A 26863-nucleotide genomic window follows, 5' to 3' on the forward strand; every position below is an offset into this window, starting at 1 on the left:
CACCCCCCACGTGCCTCACATATAGATACGTGAGCTCACCAAGACATGCAAGCTTTAACTTTTGCAGGTCCATCTGCTGGAATGGATGTTCCGCCGGTATGAGGCTTAACATTCAGTCTTCAGCTTATTAGTGTGCTGGCATTTGATAAAAAAGCATGACGCCGATGGGAGTGGAAGTGTGAAGGTAGTTGGTTAAAAGCGTTCAGCAAAGCTTTGAGACAAGTTGGATCATCAAAGTCAAAAGAATTCATCCCCATAAAAAAGGATCAAAAGCATAAGAAAGCTCGACCCGTGACAGTAGTAGCAAGTTTGTTTAATTCACTAATGGATAACATAAGAATTCACATCACAACACACATCCCTTACAGCACAATGTGCACTCAACACTGTATGACGTAAAATCAATCAGAACCAAAGGAGTCTCCAATGCCAGTCACTGCGCTAAAATACACTTGGATGGATGCTTGTGGACAAAGAACGCCGTTTATTGTATTTAACATCTTACCAAAACGGTAAAGTGTGTTTGTAGTGTAGCGTACTGCTGGTGTGTAGTGCTTAATCCCTTCTTAAATCTGCTTGTGCACGCTTCAAAACGCAACACAAACTGCCAGCGTACATCCGCACGTGTGACACCTGAGAGCTGCTGGCGCCGTGTGAAAAAAACCCAGCCAGTCACGGAGCGGCCAGTGAGGGCCACCGGATGGAAACCGCCGTAAGAGGTACGTGTAAACAATCATTTCCCAAAGAGTCCCCACCGACGATGACGCAACAGAGGCGAGGCAACAACATTACAAACACACGTCGCACACTGCAGACCTCCCTTCTGTGACAAAGGCAAACCATGGCTTTGGTGAATGTGCGGAGTGCAGACCAATCCCGACACATGTCCCGTCATTTAATATTGTATGTGTTTTTGGTAGAATGTACCAATTAAGACTCTTAATAAATACAACACATTTTCGGTAAAAGATTCTAACCCCCCCCCAAAAAAAACACAAAAAAGGATGCACGCAGCTACCGGCTACTTGATCACGAGGAACGACACGTTAACAACCTCACACATGCACTGAAAGCTTTTTAGTGACACTCCCTCCATACGAGGCCATGCGTAGAAAATGAAGATCGGATAAGCAGTAACTGTGTGTGTCGTTGGGTAGACCACATTCCCAATGTTACACTTATCCATAATGACTTTAACATTTAAAAAATCGTTCAGGCTGCAATTCAGAGTGTCGTCTGCATCGTAGCTTTAAAATCTCTCTCTCTCTCTGTCTCTCTTTACTAGATAGTAATCCAACAAAGGTACATTCTGCGATTCAAATACAGGGAGATACTAAAGGAAACCCACGGGACTATTTACAGATATGTGGTGATCAGACCTCTCTGAATCACGGCCTCAAGAGTCATAGCAAATAACCTGAAGACACGTTTTACAATCACATTGAATTCTATTGGGATTTCCTGAAAGGCTTTTGGGGCGAAAAAGACGTACCTCACTTTTTTGCGACAGAAATGGGGTTTACGACTGACAGCAACAACAAAAGGTAATAAAATAATAAATACAATCCATGAAAAGACCATAAGAACAAAGCTTACAGTTTAAGTCATGGAGTCTTGATAAAAGATCCCACTTCCACCCCAGGTACCAAATAATGGACACAATCCAATCTGCTTGGATGTTTACCCCGGCCAGGAGAACAATAATGCAGCAGTTTCCAGGAAATAAATAAACTCCGTGTCATAATTATGCAGCGACAGAAACGGGAAAGAAGGAAAGGAGCGTTGGAGATGGACGGAGGGCGGACGCCTCACTCCGGAGCCCCGTTGGCCGCTTCCGTCATCCTCTCTTCGTCCCCCTGTTTGTGATGCTGCAGTCGGGCGTACGTCACTGCGTCTCCCCTGTGACGGGAGGGGGGGGGGGGGGGGGGGAGGAGGACGGGAGGCGAGAGGGGGGAGGGGGGGGGTAACCAAAAGACGGGTAGAAACGAAGAGAAGGCAGGTGCGACAGGAGAGGAGGACAATGTTAATGTGCGATTATTACGCGGCTCACCTCTTCAGAAGTTGATTTGCATGAGTAAAGGGACTCATTAGGGTTGTTAGAAGCACACGATTACAATCATATTAGCGATTATAATGTGGGATACTGCATTTAATGAGAGCCTGTTTTAATGTAACCTTTTAGTGGGATGTTATTATGAGTGAGAAATCGAGGGATAGGATTAATTACAAAATGTCTGCATAGTACATTTGAGAAGTTCTTAAGTCTTAAAATAGATAATGGACATGGTTATTGTATAGAATAGCTGTCATCATCCCTTCTTTCTGCTTCAGAAGATACACTAATTATACCTCCAATATAGTACATTATTACAGTTTAGAAGCAACTAACAGACATCTTACTTTTTGCCTAAAGACGCAAGTCCGTACAGGACTCCTGTGGCGAAGGCGATGGCGTTTCCGAACAAAGTCGTAAAGGAGAAACTCAGAAATACGGGAAATATCGCCATCCTGAAAATAAACATCAAAAGACAAATACAACAAGTCAGGAAATCATTTCACGTACATGCCGAGGTAGGAAAGCGACATGCCCAAAATAGACGATGCAATGTTAATCACTGTGAGGATGTCCACGGTCTGGAGTGACACAAACTGTGCAGCATGCGTAGTGGTTCTCACCCGCAGTAGAAGAAGGCTTTCTGCCAAGGTTTGAATTTGTCTGCTCGGGCTGCTATGGCATTAGCAAACTCTATGAACTGGCAACAGAACGGGACCTCACACAGGAACAGCACGAAGGCGTTCAACCTTGAGACAGGACACAAACGCAGCAGTCAATTATCTTGTGCACAGTTTGAAACCCAAACACCGGCCGTTTCACAGCACATTTGAAAGCAGAACCGAGAAGTTGGAACCATCCAGGATCATTTTTCTAGAAAATGTATATAAAAATAAAAAAGACCAAATTAGCAATAAATGGATAATCGTTTAATTATTCTTTGTTTCTAGCAAGCTTTTAATTAATTGTTAAAAAGCAAACAAACAAAAACCACAGTTGGCTTTTCGTGCACATTTTCAAGTCTGCAAATCCTGAGCAACTAAATGTCTTTGGCACGACACGTTCACGACTTTCTCCACACCTCGGTCATCTGAGCAGCATGTGTGTTGTCTTTTCCGATACTTTAAAATTACCGTCACTGTACATTGTGACCTGAGCTAAGAGGAGAAATATCATCCAGCACTTTGAATAGTATAAATGAGAAGTTTGTTATTTGTATTTTACCTGTAATAAAAAACAAGGTAAAAACTGTCTAAGACTATGGAATGTGAATGAGCTGTTCGTGCATGCTACATTTAAATATGCGTAAAGAGGGCCAGACTTACACCATCCATACTCCGGCAGCAATGTTCAAAGGGTTCACGGTGACACAGTTCCACACTCCTGAGACGGCACACGCTGCAGAACAACAAAACAAAGTCAAAGGGTGATTATTAGGACACAAAAGGCATAAACACAGAATGAGGAAACAAATGCACAAACAACAAACACATGCAGGTCTTCCAAGTAAAGCACGTGGCTGCCTGATTTCTAAAGCAATAGAGTAAATAACTGAGAAACTAGCCCGGGCTCGTATATGTTGGATGGAAAAACTATCATCACACATACTTGGGCTGAATGTTCTGAAGTTAAGCCATGTCAAATGTTTACCACAGTGTAAGAATCACATTCACAAGATTCCTTTCATGATAATCTGATCAGTTTCAATGTATCTTTTTATAGCTTCATCCCGGGGATATCTCCCCCCACCCATGCGTGTTAAAACTATTATACTTGTCCCTATGTGCCTCATACTATTGTCTGACTATCCGTGGTCCCTAATAAATTGTGAAAAATTCAATTTGACATATATGAATATTTGGTAGTTCTTGTAAATAATGTGTGATATGGTGCCATCACACATTGGAAAAGCAATTAGCACCATACTAGTAAGCCTGCCTAACCTATAAAAAAAATCCCTTGTGTTCAGAGTAAACGCGAGAAAGCGGAGACCCCACAGTGAGAAGAGAGGATACATATTTGCCTTGTTTTCTCCGAGATCTAAACGCTGCCTCCAACAGTGGAACAATGTAGTTCATCTCGCTGTCCCTCAAATTCTCCGGCCTCCTCAATAATACAGAGCCCCATTGAATATGCACTGCACTGCTCTGCTCTGCTCGGTTAATGTGATACGGGAGCCGGGACTCTGGTGTCACTGTGAAGGAGAGCTGCAACGCTGCTGGAAAACTGCTTCTCACGCGGACTCCAAGGGGAAATAGCAAAAGTAGCTGCAGTGGACTCTGTGTGTACAGATCATATTGTTTTGATTTAGGAATGACACGCTGCCATGAAGTGAGCAAGCCAAACAGCCTGTGTCCTACAGTGGGGGATGGATGGATGGATGAGGGGGGGGGGGGGGGGGCAATGGGCTGAACTAAGCTTTTGTCTGGCTTGACAATATAAGTCACAATTGTAAACAATGTGTCCTTCAAAATAGTGACCTGGTGCCCTCGCTGCCCTGTTTATACTTCAACCCCTTATAATAACGGGGGAAAGTACCCACAAGCACTGCTACACACAAAGTAGTAAAAACTTAACGTCACCCCAGACTGACACGAAAGAGTTCCCCCCGCATCGTACGAAGCAGGATTTGTGGATACGCGATATATCGGCGGCCTGTCTGTCAATGTATTTATACTTAAGTTGAGAAAAGAGAAACGCTGGCAGCCACTTACACACTCCTCCCAAAACCCCGGCTATCTTGCAGAGCCATCGGTACCACCACGTCATGCCATCGTCCTCCGGGGTGGCTTTGGTCGAGGCTGCGGTCTCCGCCTCGGTGTTCATCGCGTTGTTCTAGCGACGTTTAGCCAAGCTGAAGCTAACCCGAGTCCCGGTATTTAGTGCGGAACGCTGAGCCAGTCCCAACAAACTAACTGCTAAACCAGATTGTTACGACACCGCGGTACCTAGCGTGGCAGGGAATAAAAAAAAAAACAATATGTATTTTTAAATGAGCTCTTCTTTCTTTTTGTTTTGTTTGTGTTCAGCTGCTTTTCACACCGCCCCCAAACACCCGGTCAGTTAGTGCTAGCTAACCGGCTAGCCAATGCTAAAGAGCACCACCACCCAGCTGCCGATAGGAGTGGATATCACCTCTGCGTCTGTAACTAAGCTCTTCAGCAGTTTTATAAAAACGAGGAAAAACTATCCCGAACTTTAATTTTTGAATAAATAATATTATATAGAGTCCAGTGGCCCGGCGGCTTGTTGGGTGGATGCTCCGTTGTTCTCCTATCTGGCCGCTCAGCCGATGACCGCGGTGCATTGTGGGAGCTTCTAAAACGCGTCATGGTTTGTTTACATGCAGAGGGCTACGAGCAGCATGTTTTCAACACGTTTTTATTATCACAATTTCGAGGTGGAAACACCTCGACATTCCGTTTGGTCTTTTTATCTTTTGAATTCGAGACATTGTCGTTCCAGGGTTCAGGTCACCTTTTTGTGCCTTATTCGTTTTAAATTAAAGTTGGGTCAAAATAATCGCCGTCTTCCCAAATAAATAACCAACGACGTTTAAAAAACAGGTCGAAACAGGTTTTGCTTGCTGCAAGCATCTGCAGTGCAATGACAGCAACAAAACATTTTGATCTCACATAATTTGTCCAATGCAAACTGCTGAGGCCTCATTTACACTTGAGATCCATTGTGAATTCTAACAGTCTTGATTTTAAATTGAGAGTGCTGTGGCAAATGATCTCCTTATGATCAATTTGAACAGAAGTGATTGCATCCAGTCAGATTTGACCTCACTTTTGTTCAAAGACATACTGGAAACATTGTAAAGCTATTTAACTAAAAAACGTATTTCACCATCACCCTTTTATATTAAAACAAGACTTTATTTTTACCATTGAATGTCCAATTCATCTTTAATCACTCATTCACACTTTTAAATACAACACATTCTTCCAAAATCACTCAATAGCCGTATGAGTTTTTTTTGCAAGGAAATCCATGTCCACTTGAATGGTTTCTCACAGAATCTTTCTGTTAAAGTGCCTGTCGGGACTTGATCACTCATCAAAATTTGGATAAGAATGGCAACAAAAAACAAAACAGACCGAAATCCAGTCTGCATCTGTGTTTAAGGAGAGGTAGGTGCATTAATACTCAAACAAGTCAGTGGTTTTGGCTGATTGCATCCAGCCTTCAGTGAAAGCAGGCTTCCATCACTCCGACAGCAGAGTGGATTGAAGTGACTTCAGATTCCTTCGTCTGGTCTTTCTGTCCGTCATATTCAGCTCTGGTTTCCTCTTCCCTGTGGGTGTGTGGCAGAGCATGCCGTCAAGGGTCTGCTGGGTCACCTGATGGGCTCGCTCAAGATTGGTAATTATCTGGTCCACTTCCATCGCGTGTGGGCCGCCCTCACTCCTCAAGCGCAGCAAGTCCACCTGCAACAGGTCGCGAGAGGTCACATGGGCAAACTAGTCTACAGCAGTTCATCTCCACATACATCCTATCCTGTTCCCAAGTGAAACGTTTACATTCAAATGAATATTAACCGCAAGAATATGTTAAAACATTTTACATCTATTAATAATAATTATTTTTAGTCAACATCTGCATTTTTGAGGAAAGAGCGACTTACCACCTCCTGAGAAAAGTCGAGCTTCTTCACAAAAGCAGGGCTTTTAGGCAACAAGGCGGCCGACAGCAGAGAAACAGCATCCGTCACGGCTCCTGACATCGTTAGTATTGTGACCTAAATTTATATTTAAAAAAAATACATTTTAGAATTTAACAAAAAATGCAAGAAATACTGCTGATGAACAGGCTGCAGATACATGAGCACACTTACCTTCAGATTTTGGCACAATCTGCTGTCAGTAATCATTATTTGTGAAAACAACGACTGGGCCTTTTCTATGTCATTCTGGAACAAATACAAAACCCAGAAAAAAAACACGATTGATCACGTATATCTTGGGACATTCTTGAGATGAAAATGCTCAGAGGAAGAGGCCTCGACTCACTTGTCTAAGTGCCAATGCTACAGCAAAGCAGTGAGCGTGTCTGGGGACGGCGTTCCCTTTGGTCTGACCCTCCTCTATCAGAGCAGTGCAGATCCTGTACGAGTCGGCCGTGTTCTGACCCAAACCACACAGAATATTAGCGGACTTTAGAGAGTTTTTGCATCCTAACAAATATGACGGTAAGAACTGTAATGTTAAAACAGACTTCATAATATTTTATAGGTTAAGTACCAGTTTATAGCAGGTGCCAGCTGCCAGTGTCAGTGTGTCCTTGTTGAATGGTATACCTTGGGCCCTCATGGTTCTAAGTAGCTCCAAGGCTTCTGCAATATTCATCATTGGGAATATTAAACATATATGCTGATAATTTCAGAAGAAAAAATGAATAATGGGAAAATAATCGGGCACTTACTTTCAAAAGAGCCTTTAATGAATAACATGTCTATGGTGATGTTAAAGGAAGTTGCGTCATCGAAAAATCCTCCCATTTTCTGTTTAGACAAGTGAGAGAAAAGAGTACCAAGTTAAGTTTAGTTCAGTTCTTATAAAAGTATTAAAGTGTTGCCCCTTACCTCACCTCATCTGTAAGTGTAGCGGCAGCCAAGCTCTCCAGGCCCAGCTCGTAGCACAGTCTCACAAAGAGGGGACCAAACTTGAACTCTCCAAACATCAAGTTCCTGTTGTCCGTGTGATACCTTGTGATTGAACATCAAGTTTCTATCTTTTAGTGTGAGACAAAGGCGATTCAGAGAAAGAGAAGAAGATAAGACATCAAACATGTTTTGGTAATAAAAGATGTAAATGACCTATAAATGGCATCCCTCGCTATCAGCACGTCATCGGCGGTCTGGCACAAGTGAAGGAGCAGTTTCAGCTCTTCCCTCGGAATCAGCTCATTTCTTTGTAGCCTCTTGGTAAATAGCTCGATGTAATTTCCTGTAAAATGGTGGTGGTGGAGAATATGAGCTCTCAATGAATCTGAGCTCACAAATGACAGAATACTGCAGCAGCAGTTCTTCACCTTTTGACCCAGTGACGAGATGAGCCACAGCCAGCTTTCTCTGCTGGAAGCCTTGGAGTTTGATGACATCTTCTGACAACAGATGCCTCTTAGCTGCAGAGAAAACCAGAACTACTCAAGTAAAAGTACTTCAAAAACTACAAAAACATGCATCCATCAGCAAGGATCCAAAACAAAATCTACTTGTAGTTAGAAATTAAAATATTAAAAAATAAAAGTATGCAGTGGCCCACTTCAGAGTAATATATTACCCTTAGTGGAGTAAAAAGAACAGTATTTTAAAATGTAAGGAGGTAAAAGTACAGAATAAAATCGCATGAAGCATCTCTGTAAACATGTGGGTTACTTCTCTACCAGCTGACGTAGCTTCTCTCAAAAAACAGACCCTTTTTAAGGTTACAGACACGGAGACACGCCAACGAGTTACCTCCTGCGCAACCTTCAATCCAAGCCGGCTTCCAAACACCACAGAAGGCCACTTTGGAGGGATCCCGTCCGAAAGACCGACAACATCTAGCTAGCCCGACCAGCGCCATAGTGCCCACTGACCGTACCATGCGCGCCAAAACCAAGGGGGGGGGGAATTAGAAAAAGAATAGAGTGACATAACGTCGATTCATTACCAACTACTAACACATGCATTATAATGCAGTAGTTTATTATATATATGTATATTCTAACTTGGGTAAGAGTGTGTAACCTTTCTTAAAGTTCGCTTTAATGTGGTGATACTCAATTTGGTATCATCCAATATGGCGGCGCCCTGTAATCCGACACAGGAGCAGTCTACAGAGCTTTACAATTCTACGTCATTCATTTTTTTCACTCCGGGTTTTACATTTGAATTGTATTTATTATTTATTTAAACACCAGGCCAACATGCTTAATCTGAATAAGCATTTTCTTTTAGCATAAAGGTGTTTATGTTGTGACCTACAGGTGGCGCTGTTGTATTACTGTTGTTAACTATGTTTCAAGTTTTAAGACACAATAACCTTTGTGTAAATAATGTGTGGTACACAGCAATTCAAATACATGAACTGTTTGACCTTTCGTGAATTATGTTGTCATTGTTATACATTTAAAAAAAAAAGTTTGTACAGCTAAGTGGTTAATATTTTTTAGAATATCTTCAAACTGTTCATACTGAAGGTTGTACATGTTAGCATATTAAAATCTACCCTAAACTGTCTATGATATTTTCTTTTTATATTGTCACTATGTTACTCTGCACTTTTCTGTTATTTATTCTTCTGGTTAAATGCTAATATGCACTTTTCTTTCTTAGAACTTGCACTTATGTAGAGACAATACAGTCACATTTCATTTTCCAATCTGATCCGATCTAATCAAAACATTATTCAAATATTTTCACCTCTGTTTTCCATTGCATTTGTCCCTTATAGAAAATAAGTATTACTATTTATTATTTCTTGTTTTATTCTGCCTTTTTAGCTTCAACTGAAATTATACCCTCAGAATATAACATTTTTACAAGGAATGAAATGAAGCAACACAAGAAAAACTCTTATTTGGTCTTTGGAAACAATGCCATAATTGATGCTAAATCAATTAATGGGACAACTAGTCTTAATTAAGAATATCTTTTCAGGGCTTGAAATATAAAATTCAAGACTACAGTGCTGAAGTACACAACTATTGATGTGTAACTTCATATCTTTGTTTTTGTATCACACCAGATCCTTGAGATGCTTCAGAAAAGAGTCCCTATTTCAGGGCTTGAATAATTCTCAAAACAAACATCATATCATCCCTTGGACTCAAACAATTTAGTTCATAAAGGCCATGATTTATGTCATAATAGTTCAGAATTGCTTGTACTATTGACATTTTTGGTTTCAACCTTGTGGTTAAGTAGGAACTTTTACAAATTCAAATCAATTTACCTCCACTATTTAAATAGGGGCAGCTGCAGTGAGCACCAAACCCTGCCTCCACTTAGTGTACCCATTGACCTACACAGCATTACATAACCAAGGACTGACGCCCTTGTGAAGGAGTTCTTTCTGCCTTTTCTCTGTAACATTCAGGTATGTTCTAGATTCAGTGCCACTCTTAAATACGTTTAGTGTCAGAACTCGGACAGGAGAAAAGTCTTAATCAGTCGTTTATGGAAATGCACACCATGCACATGTATATTTCATTACAATATAATGTAAACATTATTAGTGAACCTGTGGGCAAAGATTCCTCTCAATGATTGAGGTGCATCTTAAAGTGACTCCAAAGATAGACTCATGCAGAGAAAATAGGGGCTGGGACAGGGAGTTCCCCACTGTTGCCCTGGCAACAAGATCTCAGCCGATCCAGCTGAGATTGCTCGCTCAGCCAATCAGACAAGCGCCTTGGATAATTCATGGTATCCTGTAAGGTGCATGTGTCTCTGTGGGGTTCTCTCTCTGTGCATGAATAAACATAACATCTATATCTATATCTCATAAAATAAGGTTTCACGAGATATAGATCCTGCATACTGTAGATACAATTTGAGGATTTGGTGCGGTAAATCCAATGATGCAACAACGCAGGGGACGGATAGCACCGTTTGAAGGGCGAAGTCTATTGAAGCATTCGCACTGTCGTTTTCCTAACATAGAGGACAGCTAGCAGCTCTCACATCTGCTTTGATTTGTTCCTGAATGCACTTTCCCTTTGGTTTTGGAAAGCGCCTTGGGTGCCCCATCATCATTAATTAATGTCCCCACTGAAACGGTTTTGGCACGGAAAACAGCTGGTACCAATCACTTTGTTGGACTGTGTGCTACTGATCTAAAGCCGCTGTCGTTAAAAGACAATTACATTGAAACTTACATCTATGGTAATAAACAGGACATTCGTTTATACTGTGTGCATGTATTTTCACCTTGTGGCACATTTTTCCAATCAATCTTTATCTTGATCTTCAAATCTCCAGACGAACGGTGTGGATGTTCCTTCCGTTGCAAATGTAATGTCCTATTTTAAAGGAGGACACGTAAAAGCTTTCGACTTACTGGCGTGCAGTAAAAGGCTGAAACAACAGCCCCGAGAGACACGAGTCCAGACATCAGACACGTGGACATGCACAGCAGATGGATGTTGAGTCGTGAAGACATGTCCTCTTAACAGGCTCTGCTTTCTCAGGTGGTTTCCCGCGGGGCGTCTGACGAGGTCCTTCAGTTCGGTACTGAATACGCTGGCAATTTATGTCATCTTTCTCAGATTCTTCAGGCATATTTCATGTTCGAGATATTCTTAAATATTTTAGGCCTTCTGGTTCGAAATACACTACATTTATTTTATTTTTTTCCCCTTTTGATTCAAAGTAGTAGTGGAGTCAACACTGCTGCACCTTAGCAGTTGTTGATATTTCAGTCTAGTTACAGAAATAACACACTGCCTTTGTAACACACAATGACATAAATGGAAAGAAAAAAAATCCACAAATCTTTTATTTGTCACACACCAGATTTTATTGTATTTGTTTTAAATGTTTGCTCTTTAGTAGTGGTTCCTCTTACATCAGATTTGCCATATGGGGAGAGATTCGCACACAAACATCAGAAAGCACTAAGGAATACTTTCACTTGAAACTAATCGCTATGAGTTACATATGAGTTGGGTTAAGGGGCCCGAGAAGATGCAAGACCACAAGACAAATATACCACACAGCCGCGGACAAACATTTTAAAGTTCTCCCAAGAGAAAGATAAGGAGGAAAAGGCATAGATAAATAGACAGAGAGAGAGAAAGAGAAGGAGTATAGAGAAAGAACGAAACGCCAGTTCAAGAGAAATGTCAGTTCGGAGATTGACGGTGTGTTTGTTGGTCGTGGCGTTTGGTTTTAAGTTCCCCTGCAGGAAATCTGGTCGTTGACGAACATCACTTCAGGAACATCTGGTAAGCCTGGCGAACTGATGAAATATCGCAAAGCACCCAAGTGCGTAATCATGGAATTGTGATCTATCAGATCGTTCTCCCGGAAGGTTGCCTCCAAAAGTTGACCCGTGGTGTCTGCACTGTTAGTTTGTGTCATTTAAGTGTTTAAAGTGTCTAGTTTTTGTTTATGTGTTTCCTTTTCATCCCGACTGAAGAGGATCTTCTCTTCTCTCATTTCCACCCTTAAGAACTACTGTACCCAAAGTCGAGTGTTACACCTTGGTATGCTGTTTGAGTTACTGTAGTGTACAATGCCGTGGCACAACTTGCAAAAATCATAAAATGCTCCTCGCATCAATTAATTTAGCCTAGCCCTATTGTTCTTAATGCAAGTCTGAGCAAAAAAAAGTTGACATGTCATGCATGTCTTCCAACCACTCCATTGGCCCCAAAGCTATTTATAATTATAGTACAATGCTTTAGAAAAACAAGACATTTTAAGGTCTATGAAAATATCCTGCTTCACCAGATTTACAATGGGAAAGGCGAGCACTCCCACAGCTCAACGATTACATAAAAAAACAGGTGTACCAGATACGATCAGATGTTCTTTAAAAAAAAAAAAAAAAAAAACTTAAATAATCCTCAAATAAGACTGTCAATCTGAAATGAAAGGCGATGTTCTAAAAAGCATTAAGACAAAAGGCAAAGGGAGCGCATTCTGAAGCAGTTTCCTGTTGCACAGTGAAAAAAAGGCTACCTGGACAATCAATAAATAAATAAATAAATAAATAAAACATTTAGCATAATAAATTAATAATCACACGTAAGCAGCGACATTAAGCAGATTCAAAGCATCCACTAGAAACCAAATGAAACCCAGCCGACATCAGGTTTCACAAAAGGGGGCACTTTTTTGTCATATCGATGCTTATCAAGTGTCCTTTCAAGTTAATTCTTACCCACCATCATTCAACTATGTTACGATCTAACAGCCCTTTTTTGGGATTGACCACTGGTCTGTAGGGTTACCTGCCATCTCGTCTGCTACTTGCACCAGTTCTTGTACATTCACTCTGACTCTCTCCGTAAGGCAATAACAGAAACAATGTTTTATCCTTTGGTTTGGACAACGGACGTTATTCAAGATTATATCACACGCAGGGAGGTTGACTCCCTTGACAGGAGTTCAATTTAACTTAACTCCTCATGATTGTTGATTACGGGGATCAGAAAAAAAGTCAGCTTAATTGAACCCTAATTACTTTGCTGGTTTTTTTTCATGGATTGTAATTTCCTCCCAGCATGTTCCATTTAAACCTAAAAATTCACTTGATGATGTCACAGACCTCTCACTTTGCTGTATGCGGGGAACGCTGACCTTGATTGAGCCCCTCACAGCTAATTCATGTTGGTATTAGTCCTCATTAGAGACACAAGAAGGGGCATTTTAGTGTTAGAGTGCCTGCTTAGGTTTTATGCTACAGGGATTTGTTGTTTTTCCTCTCCTTAAATAGTCATCATCAGTCACTAGGCCCCGCGGTCTTCTTGCTGAACCTACATCTCAATCTTACAGGCTGGAAAGGACTCGTCCTGCATGACAACGGTGCTGCTGCTGGCCAGGACCATGATGTTGAGCTCCTGCTGCTTGTCGTGGGTCTCCTGGTACCACTCCCTCATCACATCAGTGTCATGGGTTGGAATCAAAGTGACCTGACACCACAGGAGGAGGGAAGTTTGTGAGCTCAAGCATTCAGAGAATTCTCAGCCAATGTAAAATATTAAACGTTCTTTGTCTTTCTGTATCCCATTTTCCGTTCAGTAATATTACAAATGGGGATTTCACAGAAAAAATAAGTTATTTACGTAATTCTTTTATTCCCATCGAAACTTTCTAATCAAAAAGAAAGTTTTGGACAAAAAGCAAACCACATTTCAATTATAGATCTTTAAAAAAAATAATTAAATATTGTATTTATTCAAAAATTTCAGGCACAATATAGTTGGGTCATTACCAAATTTAATTTAAGACTTAGTAAGCAATTAAGCAAAAATTAACAGCACTCTAGATAGTTTTACAGTATCGTATCAATCATATTAACACTGACCTGCATATTGTTTCCCCACTGGGCTTTTCCTTCCAGCAGAGCATCAAGGACAGCCCGACTGGGCTCCTGAGCCGTCTGGTCATTGCCACTGACCACGTAGTAAGAAGAGCGCACCCGCTTAAAGAACTCCGCGTCTGCATTCTTGGCATTGCAGTGATTGGGGATGTAAACCAAATCCATGTACATGGGAGGACAGTTGGGCAGAGAAACCCCGCCGGACGCCTTTCCACTGCCGGCACCTGAAAAGTTTAAATATATGAGCACATTGTGTGAAGTAATAAGGGGATTTAAATGATGACAATAAGTAAGAAGTACTCACCCGATGAGGCACTTCTGACACCTCTGGATGCAGAGGTATTGGTTGCGTTTTTTGCATCTTTTCCTTCCCCGACGCTCTTTTTTGGAGACAAAGTCTTTGTGTCCTTCACTTTCGAAAGGACACTCTTCCTAGCCGGCGAGGAAGACTTCTTTAAAAGCTTCTTCTTCTTGGGCTTCTCTCCCGCTTCCGTGTTAGCATTGTGGAGGTTTTCCTCGGCCTTGAGGGCCTCTGGGTCCACCATGCAGACGTCATGGGGGCCCGAGGACGGAGCCGAGTCCCTGAGCGTCACCGGCGGGGGGTCGGCGTGCCTGTACGTCAGCGTCCTGTCCGTGGGCAGCGTCTCGGAGTCGTCTTCGGAGTCGATGTTGGCGTCCGCCGTGATGGAGGGGCACTCCTCCGTCCCTGGCGGCACATCGGAATCCGTCTGGGAGGGGGCGGATTCGCTGATGGACGTGGGCGGGGTCTCCTCACACTGCTTGACGGGAAGCTTACCGCCCGGAGGCGGTGGACCCCCCGCCGACTTGGTCAGAGGCTTCTCCTCGTCCGCGGCATGTTCTTCATTGATGAAATACTCCAGAGGGTTGGGGTTGATGAAAGACGGGGACAGCTCCGTCTTTGGGTGGAGATACTCACACGAGGTGACGAGACAGAGATCGACATCCGTCTTAGATGGACCACAGGGGCTCTTCTTAGTGGAAAAGTCCGGCTCCCTGGAGCCGCAGGCAGAGTTGAAATGACAAGGATCAGAGGAGAGCGGTAGATATGATGGAAAGGGAACTTTAGGGCTCAAAGGAGATTTAACCTCTGGTGCAGAATCCTCACATTTAAAGGGATTTGTCTCTCTTCCGGGGGAGAAGATGTTTTCTTTTGAAAAGTCCAAAGGCGGCGAAGGAGAAGCAGCTCTGGGAGCCGACTCGCCGCATTTCTGTCGCGTGTCAGATTTGTTCGTAATGCTCTCCGCGGATGGGGGAACTGGGCCGATGGTTTCCTTGGCGGGCGAGCCTCCCAGCGCAGGGGGCGGCTCATTGTAATTGGGAGAATGGGTGAGAGAAGATGCCCCCGGGGCAACCGGAGACGTTTCCGTCTGGTGCACGGCGGCATGTAGCATCTCCGTCATCTGGCACGGGGTCGTCACGGAGGGGGTCGACTGAGACGCGTCCGACGGGGTCGCCGAAGTGGCGAGCGCCGAATCGCTCTCTTCAAAAAGAAAAGGCTTTTCCACCGACGAGCTGTGGCCCTCGGACGTCTTTCCGTTCGCTTCGTCCGACGGGCTGTACTCGACCTCGGTCGGACCGTTCTCCGTAGCGCGTGAACTGCCCCCCGCGGACTGATGCTCGGGGGACTGCTTGCTAAAGTCCAGGGCTAAGGAGTGGTCAGGGGACTCCTGGTCGAACTCGATTGACATGGTGGAGTGCTCCGGGGATTTTGTGTCCTGCATCCTGCTTTTGGTCTTTGGCGAGATGTCCGGGGATATGGACATGGGCCTCGGGCTATCTTCCTTGCAGGGCGACCCCTCGGCCTCCTGGAAGGTGTTTGGGGTCTGAACCACGGACACGGACAACGAGTCGTCCACCTCTGTTGAGTGAGGAGAGCCCACCTCAGCATGAAGGGAGGGAGAGTCAGTGGTGGGTTCCGGAAGGGAGCTGGTGGCCAACGAGGCGGTGGATGCTGAAGCTAAGTGTGAAAATGTGTCTTCTGCCACCACCTCCTCCAGAGAGGTGCCTGACTTGTCTGAAGTGGTACCCTCCGAGATAGACATTTTACTCTCCTCTTTGAAGGCCGCGGAAGGACAGCTGTCCGATTCCTGTTTGGGGATCGGTGCCGACGACAAGATTGAATCTCCATTTTTCCTCTGATCTACGTCGAAGGGCGACTTGTCCGTCTTCGTCGGGGAATCGGGTTCAGTTGAACGGGAGCCGTTAGGTGGGGACGTTAACCTCTCAACGGGGGATACCATGTCTTGTTCTGGCTCATTAGGCTCTGGAGTACCTCCGTCGGAGAAATCCTCTTTATCACTCGTGACCTCCACGATGGTTGGACCCGGCGCTTCGTCCCCCGACGCAGGTGGTAGATCTCCAGCTCTTTCCTCCACGGGTGACTGATGGTAAGGCGTGTGACCGGATGACTGAGGCGAATTCGCTCCCTCCAGCGTCTTGTCGTCTTGGCTGGCGGAGGAGTCGGCCCTCTCTCTGACCCCACCGGCCAGCGTGGTGGACAGTTCTATTGCGGCGGCAAACGGCGCCGGCGAATCGAACCCGTCCTTGCGGTCCACTGACGGGGAGCGCACCAGAGGGGACGCCGCGGAGGCCGAGCCGAGCCCGGCGGCGTCCGAGTCCGCCTCGGGGTTCTCACGCGGCCCCTGCCGTGAGGCGAACCCTCCAGACGTCCCCGCGGGGGGAAACTCCCGACAGAATTTGTCCTCTTCTAGCGACGACGGGGGAGATATCGTGGAAGCGGAGTGGTCGTAGTCCTGGCCTTCTGTGGCACCGCTGTGCGAGTGATCGTCCCGCGGAACGTCCTGAAGCGGAGACAGCTTCTTCCCATCGAACTCCCCGGGTGTCACAAACCGGCCCGCGTCCCGCGCAGGAGACTCGTCGCTCGCCACGCCCTCGGGGGTCAACACCTCGTCCGCGGGAGCGGGCGCGCTGGAGGGCTCGTTGGTGGACTCGGCGTGGCAGGTGGCGACGGTGTGATCCTCACGGGGTTCATCTCTGTTCTCGCAATCGGAGGCTGTTGAGCTCTCGAAGGCAACAGGGAGCGCTTCGTCGTGGATCGATGCAGCCGGGGAAACGGGCGAGGACACTTTTGGTGAAGCTGATACAAACATGTTATGATTGTCTCTCTCTGCCACACTTTCGTTTTTATTAATGGAATCAGTGTTGTCTTCAACACTAGCTCTTGGTATGATGTCAAAAAGAGTCGCTTGATGTTCATCTTCATTAATTACGTTATTTTTATCTGGTTCCACTCTCTGTGGTTCAGAGACTTCTTCCATCTCTCCCTTATTTTTATCTGGTTCCACTCTCTCTGGTTCAGAAACTTCTTCCATCTCTCCCTTATTTGTATCTGGTTCCACTCTCTGTGGTTCAGAGACTTCTTCCATCTCTCCCTTATCTTCATAATCTCCTCCCTCAGATGACTCCTCCATGACAGTACCTTCATCTTCAAACTTCTCAATCACACTGCCATGGAATCTTCCTTTGACAACTTGTTCTTCTGGAGTCTCTCCGCTGTCTCCTTCCACCTCTGTTGTGGTTATACCCTCATCCACCGACTCTAATGCCTCAGGTGACTCTTTGGTCTGTAATACGTCTTCACTGTGGATCACCACGGCCTCTTCTTCCTTAATTTGTGGCACGGTCGCGTCATCCTCCACCAAATCTTCCGCTTTAAGCTCCTCAAAATCCTTAGTGAGGTCCTCTGGTGTGGACATCAGAGATCTCACTACCTCTGGATCCTCTGCAACAGCAGATGCACTTGCTGCCACCTTGCCACTGTCCACCTTTGCCTCCTTCTTTGTCACCTTTGGCTTCCCTTTCTCTTTAGACTTTGATGGGATCCCCATGTCTTTCTTTGAAGCATTGTCTTTCTTCAGGGGCTTTGGTTTTGGTGCTATGCTCTCAGCCACAGCGGCTGTCTTCTTTATGTCTTTGAAGGGTCTTTTGACGTCTTTCTTTTGCTCTTTCTTGTCTTCCTTCTTCTCCTTCAGAGGCGAGTCTCTCCTCACATCCTTTTTAACAGCTTTCTTTGCCTCCTCTCTCTTTACTTTTTCATCCTTTTTAATGTCGTGTTTGGGTGTGTCGTCTTTCTTTACTACTTCTTTTTTCACCTCCTTTTTCTTCTCCGCGGACACTTTGGCCTCCTTTTTGGGTTTCGCCTCGGACTTCTTTTTTTCTGGAGTTTCATTTTGAGCGGTTGGCTCTGCCTTTGCTTTTGATTCTTTTTCAGGCGCTTTTGCCTTTTCTTTTTTCAGGGGGGCCTTTTCTCTTTTCTCAGTCTTCTGTGTCTTTTCATGAGACGATTCCGCATCTGCCTTTGCCTTTTCTTCCTCCTTTGAATCCTTTCTGATGCTTTTGCTCGGTGACGGCTTCGGGGTGGACTTCAAGCTCTCTTTGCTGTCTGCTCTGTGTTTCATCTTAGCTTGCTTAAGTGTTGGCGTGGCCAGCATTTCAGTCGACGCTGCTTTCTGAGTGACCACCGGCTGTTTCAGGAAGTCCAAGTGCTTCAGCTTTTCTAAACCTTCGAAGACGTGATGCTGGGTGGCATTTCCGGGGAAGAGAACGCGCACAACCTTATCTGAGGGATTTGCAGGGTGCCACACGATGAGCGTAGAGATAGAAGTCAAGTAAGAGACGGGGAACTCTGATTCTTTTCCGTTCGGCAGCAGAATGGAGGCCGTGTCTTTCTCATTTCCCGTCCACTGCTTCATAAAGTGTTGCATCTCCTTGCTGTTCCTCGACGGATTGAGCACGTACATCTCGAGCTTTCCGACGCCCATCTTCTGAAAAAGTATGAGCGGTTCAATAGTGTTTCCAAGAGGCCTTTGCAAAGGCTCCAACCTCAAATTCAGCTTGGTGAGGAACTGCTGAGTGAACGCCGCCTCCTCAACATTCTTCCGCACTCTGTAATCCGGTCCTTGGTTTTCCAGGTTTTCCGGAAGATTCACGAACACAACGCCGATATCTGGAGAAATCATGTTCTTCACCCAGTCGCTGTTTGCGGTCGACCCCTGCGACTGTTCCTCCTCCAGCTCCGCCACCTTCCTCATCAGCATGCTGTTGATGCCCGGAAGGTTGTCCTCGCCAACGTGGGTCATGAGGATGGAGTCCACGCGGTCCAGGTGTCTCACCAGCTTCCAGAAGCACGACTTCCTGTCCGAGCCGCCGTTGACGAGCATGTTGAAGCCGTTGACGGCGAAGAGAGCGGAGTCGCCGCTGCCGGCGGGGAAGATGTAGCAGCAGGGTTTGGAGAGTTTCAGGAATCCGCCCGAGGTCGGTGGCTCCAACATGTCAAAGGGAGATGGGATCTCGACTGATTCAGACAAATACTCCGTGAACTCTGAGAGGCCCTCCATTTCAGGGAGTATGGGAACAGAGTTTAACTTTATATTAATGAAATCCTGCAGGTTGTGTTTGTCCAGGTTTGAGTTTTTCCATTCGCCTTGCTCAGGGCAGGACAGTGTGAGGTTGGCTTTGTTTGCAGGGTTAATGGTGCTGAGCAATTCACCGATCTGTGCATGAGGGAAATTAGGGGGCTTTAGTTTCTAATATGTCAAACTAGAGTTTTGTAATCACAGATGTGAATCATATTTGGATTGAGTTTTAAGACTATTTTAGGGAATTGGAAGGGTGTTATTGACAAAAGTATATCATTTTCTCCTTTTATAAAAACACCTCCACTCATGAAAAAGAAAGAAAACTCATATTATAATGTCATAGAAAAGTGCTCACCTCTTGGTCGGTGAATATGTCTATGAAGTTGAAAAAAGAAAAGGATCCAGACTGAAGAATCAGCTGCCCGTTGTTTTCAGAGCATTGTCCTGAGAGAACCAGGAGCTTGTGTCTGGCAGTGTCTGAGATCATCAGACGAGCCTAGAAACGAACGGAGGAAAATGACGTAATAGAAATAAAAATGACCGGCCACAGAGACTACTCCTGAATACAAAGCCATGTTACTTCAGCCATCAGCTTGAGGATTAAGTGCATTTGAAATATCACCGGTTCCACGTCACTCAAATCCATTAGCGAATTAGCTGACTTGACTAGAGGATCCATCTCCAGATCTCTCCCTCTGCCGTTGGTCTTTTATTTGATCTACTTAAACAACGTCGGCTGCTGTGAGATATTATTAATGCATAGTAGGACTGCAGACATTGGGGTTGGGGTTGGAGGCAACACTGAAACGGAACAATTACACGAGAGTCTTGTGTCATCTTTTCTCCTGACCCTCGTGTGTCCGTATCTTTATAAAAATGTAGCAAAAGCATTAATGCAACAGCAAAAAAAGGGGTTGCGTTGTAGATGTGCATTTATTTCATCTTTTTGTGAATGATTCCTCCTTGATAGTAATATGGAAGACTGAAGATGAGGTTATAGTCATTTTACCTCAGTACTAACTGCATCGTCTGAAGGGTTGATGAGCACCACCGTCTCCAGGACATTGCTTTTATGGTGAAGAATTCTCTGCCCTGCAAAACAAAATAGAGGACACATTTTTGGCTATTTATGGTGCAAACGACTTCTGTTTCGTTTTCAAAAGAGTTGCCAAATATCTTTCCGTGTGTCGACTAATAAATGAATCAACTAATGATTAAGTGGTAATCGGCTTCTTGACTCCTGATAAAACGATGCAGAGGAGATTATTAATTGTTAGGACCAAATAATTGTTGGTTTTCTCTCCATAATTGGCTGTACATATGATTCTGTGTACCCCACCATTAGCAGCAGTCTCCTCTCAGTAGACAAAGGTAATAAAAAAAAGATTAACAGGCTCATCAATCATCTTATTGTATTTACTTTATTATTATGATGACTTTGTTCCCACTGTGTATGTGTGTCTGTATGCATTTGGTCATTATTCACATGAGGCTTCACTCATCTGTCATCGTTTTTTCCTTATTTCATTCATTTTTGAATACATGAATCAGTCAATTCTGCTACTGCCGATTCACAAAAAGATTGAGTTTGATTTTGTTCATTTGAATTAAACTCTACTGGTAAAAATCGTAACAAATGCTGCTGCAAACCTACTGCTTCTATAGGTTAGTGAGGTGTTGTTCGAGTAAGCTTCAAAGCTCCAGAGACGTGATCCTGCAGCAGCATCTTCCATATATAAAGCCATTAACCCTGACACTGCCTCCCACAGGGCTGTCCCTCACTACCATGCTTGAAATAATGAGTCCTTCCCCACTTTCCAACCCTTAAGCAGTTCTGGTACAGCACTCCACGTGAATAATGGAGTTGGTTGCCCAGAGGGAACACTATTCAGAGTGTGGCTTCGATTTTGGATTTTTTTTCTGCTGTCTTTTTGAAGATTTGCATTGAAATATTTGGTGTCTTTTTTTCCCCCCCAAAATTACAACATCATAGTTTCATCAAATGTAGACTCCTATTAACTTCTCCCATGGTTAACAATGAGCATTTAGTTTCAATGTGTTGCTACGGGGAAAATAGTTTTTCTGCAGCGGTGGGTTGGAGGAGATCTGTGTGAGTCCGATACCACCTGGTCAGCAGAATCCCAGTCGACTCAAACCGATGGCCGCAGAACAAGTGACTCAGGGAGCAGTTTCCAGTGGTGTGTGTGAAATTGGAGAGCAATCAATCCTCGATGTCTGTCGTTCATCCCGTCATCTCCACACAGGCCATCATCGTCATCTCCACACAGGCCATCGTCTCCGATGTAACAGAAGCCCCCCCCCCCCCCCGCTTCCTTTCTGTTCATCATAACGCCCATTTTATCAGAAAATACTTACAACACAAAGGATCCACCGGCGACGCCACCCTCCAGCCGCCAAATGGCGGGCCGTCAAAAAAATTGTCAGATTGTGCCCTGGAGGGGGGGAGAGGGGGGGGGGGTGGGGGTTGCTTGACCCTGACAATCACCTCGATTGATATAAAACCCCTGAGTGCCCAGAGTGTGTCTCCGTCTCAGCGGGACGCGACGTAATGCGACGCGCATCACTGAGCATTTTCCGTCAGTCTGAATAGAAAGTGAAAAACCTGCCCTAGACTGAACCCCCCCCCCCCCCCCCGCCCCACCCGCCCGCCCTCCCCCACGGGGGGAAACGTCGATGCGGCTGGCACCCCACCAAAAATAGATCAGTGGAACAACTAAATTCACTCACTTCTTTTATTTTTACATGAAAAAAAACAGGAAAATACTGCTCACATGAAGAGTTGAATCTGCTCTGATGCCCCTTTTCTCCTTCCTCCTTCATTTCCTTTTTCCACCGCAGCAGAATAATAATGTGACTTTCAGCCCCCCCCCCCCCCCCCCCCCCACCAGCACTCAAAGTCGCTTGTTTATAAAGGGAAACTGGTGTGTGTAATTAGTTTCGGAGCTAATGGCACGACCACGTGTGTTAAACTGACTCACAGGTCGCTCTGTGATTGATGCGTCTGAATAACATTCTGTTCTAATATTCTACACAATACACCGAGCGGCTACAATTTCAATTAAAACCTCATTATGTCTTAACGCCGCCTGTTTCTTTCTCAATTATTCCAGCGATGAATATATGGCTTGATTGATTGATCCACCGAGGGGACACCCGGGGGTCTCTCCTTCTTTGACCCTTTTTTACCGGCCTTCTCGTCCTCCTCGCCGTGGGGTCCGGGCTTCCTGTGATGGGCGCCGTATCATCCGTCAGGTGGACGGATAATTGCATTCGTCCCAAGCACCACCCGCTGGTTTGTGTTTTTCCTGGAAGCAATTACCCCTGAGCGCACTAACGGCTCAGATATGAACATAGAAAACACAATTCAACAGGAAACTACCGTAGAGTTATTGAATCAGCTTCCTCATCTGTCATCTTTGTCTTCAATAATGCACTTCATGTTTGCTCAACGTTACTTTCTTGACGAGAGCTGGATGAAATGACCGATAAAATGGTTCTTTCAAGTGAGTTCCTGCTGATTTGTGCAATTTAGAGATGCTTTAGGGTGATTTTGTTACCTTTGCTGTTCAAAGCGAAGCAGCTGAAGGATATGAGAGAGGTACATTGACCTTCTCGTCAGACTTTTTTTTTTAGAAAAGATGCAAATAAGAGATTAATCAATGCGTTGCTTTCAATCTGTTGAAACGTAATTGACTCAAACTCAAAAACCCTGTTTTTTAAAATGTTTCTAGGAAGCCCCTCATGAAGCGGTTCATGTATTGAAAGTTCAAAAGACAATGGAAATCCTCCCTTTGAGGAATGAGGGCAGTCGTTCAATGCAAGAGAGCAATAATATTCCAGGTTTTCATTCATTCACAGCATCTCTGGCTCTGTCACATCTATTTTCAGCCATGTTTTCACCCTGTCTCCTCCTCCTCCTCCTCCTCCTCCTCTTCTCCCTTGTTTGCTTGTCTCTCATCCTCTTCCTCTTCACAGCCGCTCCCCTCCCCTCTCATTTTCATGGACAGACACTTACCGCTGGGGATTCACTGCTAATTACTCTGGAATCAACTGCACATCTAGAACTGCGTTGCAGGGCAACAGCACAGATGAAAGAGGGAGGGCGAAGGCTGGGAGGATGGTAGAAACGAGGTTGGACCAAAGTAGTCCTCCTTCGAAACACGTTGTGTCCCGGAGGCCCAATTCTGACATTTGCTATTACCGCGTTAATAAAGAAACCACCTGATTTAGTCCGCGGCAGCAATCGTTGGTTGGATCGAACCGTTTGGTCGCGTCCAATATCCCGCCGAGGGATACGGCCCCAACTTGTCTTCCATCACCTCTCATATGATACCAACACCATGCAACAAAAGGCTGACAGGACATACACCCGGGGGGGGGGGACAGGTCCTAAAACCCCTCTGCTTGTGGTGCTTGGAAGTTACCGACCTTGTAAGCTGCAGACAAGCAGCAGAATATAACATTGTGTATTAAAGTAAACACTTATGTACAACCGCTGAATTTAAAGACAACGAAGGAGATATTGAGAGCTCGTCCCTTCTTTGTGGTCGAATTATTTGATTGGACCGTCTTTTTCCAGTCTTGCTACGGCCATAGAAACTTTAATTTATTGATTGCTGTTAAGAGTATAAAACGCTTAAAAAAGTAAAGAGGTCTTTAATTTCCAGTCTACCTTTGACGTCTGCAGAGAAGCGAGCCGAGTGTCTGGAGACAAACAGCTTGAGCTCCTGGTCCAGGTTGCAGTCGACGAGGTTGGTGTCCCATGAGCGGATCCCTGGAAGATGAACAGAAAAAAAAAGAGTTTAAAATAGAAATAGAGGGAGCGAAGAGAAAAAAGAAAAACATAGGATAATTCTGCTTGCTGAAAAGGAATCAATGCTCACGGCAGACAACACAGGCAACAGGTTTATCAAACGTGCTGTCTCACCCACGCTTCTATTTGCCTGATCCTTTGCCCCCAGTTTATTGGAAAATCTTAGAGTGAACATGTATAGACTGGTCCGGCATGAGAAAATAAATCTATAATAGGAAATATCCATGGCCCGGTCAGTATGGCGCACTGGTAATCTGAGCTGAGTCACGCTGGCATCATCTTCTCTTCATGATCATGTGAAGGCCTCACAAAGGCCTCTATTTGGTCACGTGATGACGAGCACTGGGCGTGGTGACAAAAAAATACTCTACAATACTACAAAGATCATAAAATAGTTTTACAAGAATAAGGTCATTTGTTAATACAAAATCAATAAGAAGTGTTACAACTAATGGATTTTCCATGACAAAGGGACTTTGTGTTTGGGGCGACAGCAAACTTTTGGTCTCGAGTTCTGACATAACAAGGACACACCTAATAATAGAAAATGCAACGGAGAATCCGAGGTCAAATTGTTTCACCAGAATCCGGTGAGACCGAGAAGGAAACACCTCCTCTTTCTTCTTACCTCCTACAGCCACTACGCCATATTCTCCCCCTGCGTTCTCCCCCCCCCCCCCACTCACACAAACACGGTGACAACAGTCCCAAAAGCCAGACAGCTAAGCCACATCAGCTGTGGCGTTTTTTACTAAAACGCCCTGCTTGGTTAAAAAAAAAAAAGAAAAACGTTCCTCGTCGCTTTCCGTAGGGACCGCAGTGCGGCCATGGCCACGCCCACCTGCCGGTGAGGGATGAGGGAGCTGGATGCGGGATGATGGTGATGACGATGGAGAGACGTTCCCACGGGGACCAAAGGGTGCCATAAATCTACCGCTGCCCGGTGGATAGCGCGTGCTCCTCCGGTTCCGCGTGCGACACGGACCGGGAGAAAGCTGCTGCTTCACCGGGAGTCTCCACCCGCATGCAAACCGTTGCGTGCCGCCCCCCCCCCCCGCGCTCTTCTCAAACAAAAGCCGAACGCACCTGAATAAAAGCTCTGTCAAGGTGCTGCAGGAGGAATAACAACAATAACAACAACCAAAAAAATAAATTTGAACCGTTGCCAAAACAATGCGATGCGCTGCGTTATTGACGCATAGTGCAGATTTATTGCTGAATCACCGCTGGAGGCTTTATTAGAGGACCGGGCCCACGTGTGAGGATGACAACAATTGGGCCTCACGACTTTAATGTGGTAATCTTACTGAATTAACACGATGGAGGAAGCGACAAGCTTTATATCCCCTGTTAAAATGAACGTGCACGGTCTCAAGCTCAAACAGCGACCAGATTATACATGACGTCCACATGTTAGTTGACGAACCATTAATATGTTAAGTTGGCAAGTTAGCAAGCAGATTTCCCTCCTAAACCCACAAGAAGAACTTTCGTTATGAAGATGTTGAGCTTTGGTCCGCAGCCATTTGAAGAAAAGAAAAAAAGGAGAAGCCGCATCCTACCTTTCTCTATGTCCGCAATGGCACACTTCAGGTGATCCTCCGTGACGATCTCCCCGATAACCACCAGCAGATAGAATTTGCCGTCGTTGAAGTGCTGCGAGGGGCCGGGGGATGTCGGAGACGTCCCCGAACCGCTTTGAACGCTCAAAGTCTCCATTTCTGCAGATTGTACCAGGGTGGCCATCCTCTCGTCTCGTGTCTGCCCGGCAGCCCGCTCCCCGTTACGCGCCGCAGAGCACCGGACTAGTCTCCAGACGCGCGATAGGAGTGGCCCTAGCGTTTTATACCAGCAGACATTGTGTATGCTCGGTAACCGGTGGGAGGGGGGGGGGGGGCGGAGAGGGCGCCGGGTTTCTCTTTTTTTTTTTCTTTCTTCTTCTTCTTCTTCTTTTTCGCACATTCGCTCCACAGCTGATGTCATCCGCAACGAACCAAACGCCTCCGGAAGTCACTGGGATGAGATGCTGCTTGTTACTCCCTACAGGTCGGATGTGGGTTGTGGTCATTTTCAACCGCTGCCCCGTTGGAAATAAAACATATCCACTTTCACTAGATCCATATTTTGAAAGACTTCATTTAGATATTCATCGGAAGAGATTATTTGGGGAGCACCAGGCTTGGGCGACACTCGAATACCACTAAAAAAAAGGTTTCTCAATATTGATTCCACATTAAAAATGTCTGCTTATTTCACGGCACACGGAGGGAGTGCCCCTGTCGGTGTTTATCAAAGAGTTTTCTGTGGACACATTTTTACAAGAGGTGTTGCTCCTGTAAATATGACCCTCGAGGTTTAACATCCGTGAGCAAATGCGGTGATGTGATGATCGCTTTGTTCATTTAAATAAAAATATAGCAGTAGTCGCATAAGAGTTTACAGAGGTAATGATTGGCACCAATTGGCAAGTTCTAAATGAACCATCACTTCAAATCTCATTTCAGGAATATACTGAGGCTCAGGGCCGGCGCTAGCCATT

General features: G+C 45.0%; 3 protein-coding genes across 4 annotated transcripts; all 3 read right to left on the reverse strand.

Annotated features, from left to right (window-relative positions):
• Positions 1-174: 174 nt before the first annotated feature.
• cacfd1 (calcium channel flower domain containing 1) lies at positions 175-5359 on the reverse strand. Of its 2 annotated transcripts, none has more exons than XM_037485362.2 (5): positions 4768-5359; positions 3379-3451; positions 2677-2802; positions 2401-2508; positions 175-1899 (listed from the first exon to the last, which is right to left on the reverse strand). In XM_037485362.2, the coding sequence occupies exons 1-5, from the start codon at positions 4877-4879 to the stop codon at positions 1809-1811; spliced, it is 510 nt and encodes a 169-aa protein (XP_037341259.2). In that variant the 5' UTR covers positions 4880-5359; the 3' UTR covers positions 175-1808. The 2 variants fall into 2 exon arrangements, with proteins under 2 accessions (XP_037341259.2, XP_037341260.1); XM_037485363.2 differs by lacking the exon at positions 175-1899 and adding an exon at positions 1958-2175.
• A 165-nt stretch (positions 5360-5524) lies between these two features.
• On the reverse strand, positions 5525-8646 carry ptcd2 (pentatricopeptide repeat domain 2). The gene is made up of 10 exons (XM_037484901.2): positions 8517-8646; positions 8090-8182; positions 7875-8004; positions 7646-7763; positions 7481-7559; positions 7300-7391; positions 7069-7182; positions 6894-6968; positions 6684-6797; positions 5525-6486 (listed from the first exon to the last, which is right to left on the reverse strand). The coding sequence occupies exons 1-10, from the start codon at positions 8644-8646 to the stop codon at positions 6265-6267; spliced, it is 1167 nt and encodes a 388-aa protein (XP_037340798.2). The 3' UTR covers positions 5525-6264.
• Positions 8647-11538: 2892 nt separating this feature from the next.
• map1b (microtubule-associated protein 1B) lies at positions 11539-26332 on the reverse strand. Its single transcript, XM_037484415.2, has 7 exons — positions 25887-26332; positions 24184-24285; positions 20500-20582; positions 19846-19986; positions 14396-19625; positions 14077-14315; positions 11539-13681 (listed from the first exon to the last, which is right to left on the reverse strand). The coding sequence occupies exons 1-7, from the start codon at positions 26305-26307 to the stop codon at positions 13526-13528; spliced, it is 6372 nt and encodes a 2123-aa protein (XP_037340312.2). The 5' UTR covers positions 26308-26332; the 3' UTR covers positions 11539-13525.
• Positions 26333-26863: the final 531 nt, after the last annotated feature.

Source organism: Pungitius pungitius, chromosome 18 (genome assembly GCF_949316345.1).
Source record: "Pungitius pungitius chromosome 18, fPunPun2.1, whole genome shotgun sequence".
In the NCBI taxonomy this organism is placed as follows: domain Eukaryota; kingdom Metazoa; phylum Chordata; class Actinopteri; order Perciformes; family Gasterosteidae; genus Pungitius; species Pungitius pungitius.

Coding starts and splice junctions, on each gene's coding strand:
- cacfd1 (XM_037485362.2), bottom strand. CDS start 4,879: ATGAACACCGAGGCGGAGACCGCAGCCTCGACCAAAGCCACCCCGGAG. Junction 2,803..3,378: donor GCTGCCGGAGTATGGATGGT/GTAAGTCTGGCC, acceptor TCCTGTCTCAAG/GTTGAACGCCTTCGTGCTGT. Junction 1,900..2,400: donor CTTGCGTCTTTAGGCAAAAA/GTAAGATGTCTG, acceptor CTCCCGTCACAG/GGGAGACGCAGTGACGTACG.
- ptcd2 (XM_037484901.2), bottom strand. CDS start 8,646: ATGGTACGGTCAGTGGGCACTATGGCGCTGGTCGGGCTAGCTAGATGT. Junction 7,560..7,645: donor CCGCTACACTTACAGATGAG/GTGAGGTAAGGG, acceptor TTGTCTAAACAG/AAAATGGGAGGATTTTTCGA. Junction 7,183..7,299: donor CTGGCACCTGCTATAAACTG/GTACTTAACCTA, acceptor GGTTTGGGTCAG/AACACGGCCGACTCGTACAG.
- map1b (XM_037484415.2), bottom strand. CDS start 26,307: ATGACATCAGCTGTGGAGCGAATGTGCGAAAAAGAAGAAGAAGAAGAA. Junction 19,987..20,499: donor ACGATGCAGTTAGTACTGAG/GTAAAATGACTA, acceptor GTTCGTTTCTAG/GCTCGTCTGATGATCTCAGA. Junction 14,316..14,395: donor TGTCAGAAGTGCCTCATCGG/GTGAGTACTTCT, acceptor TAAACTTTTCAG/GTGCCGGCAGTGGAAAGGCG.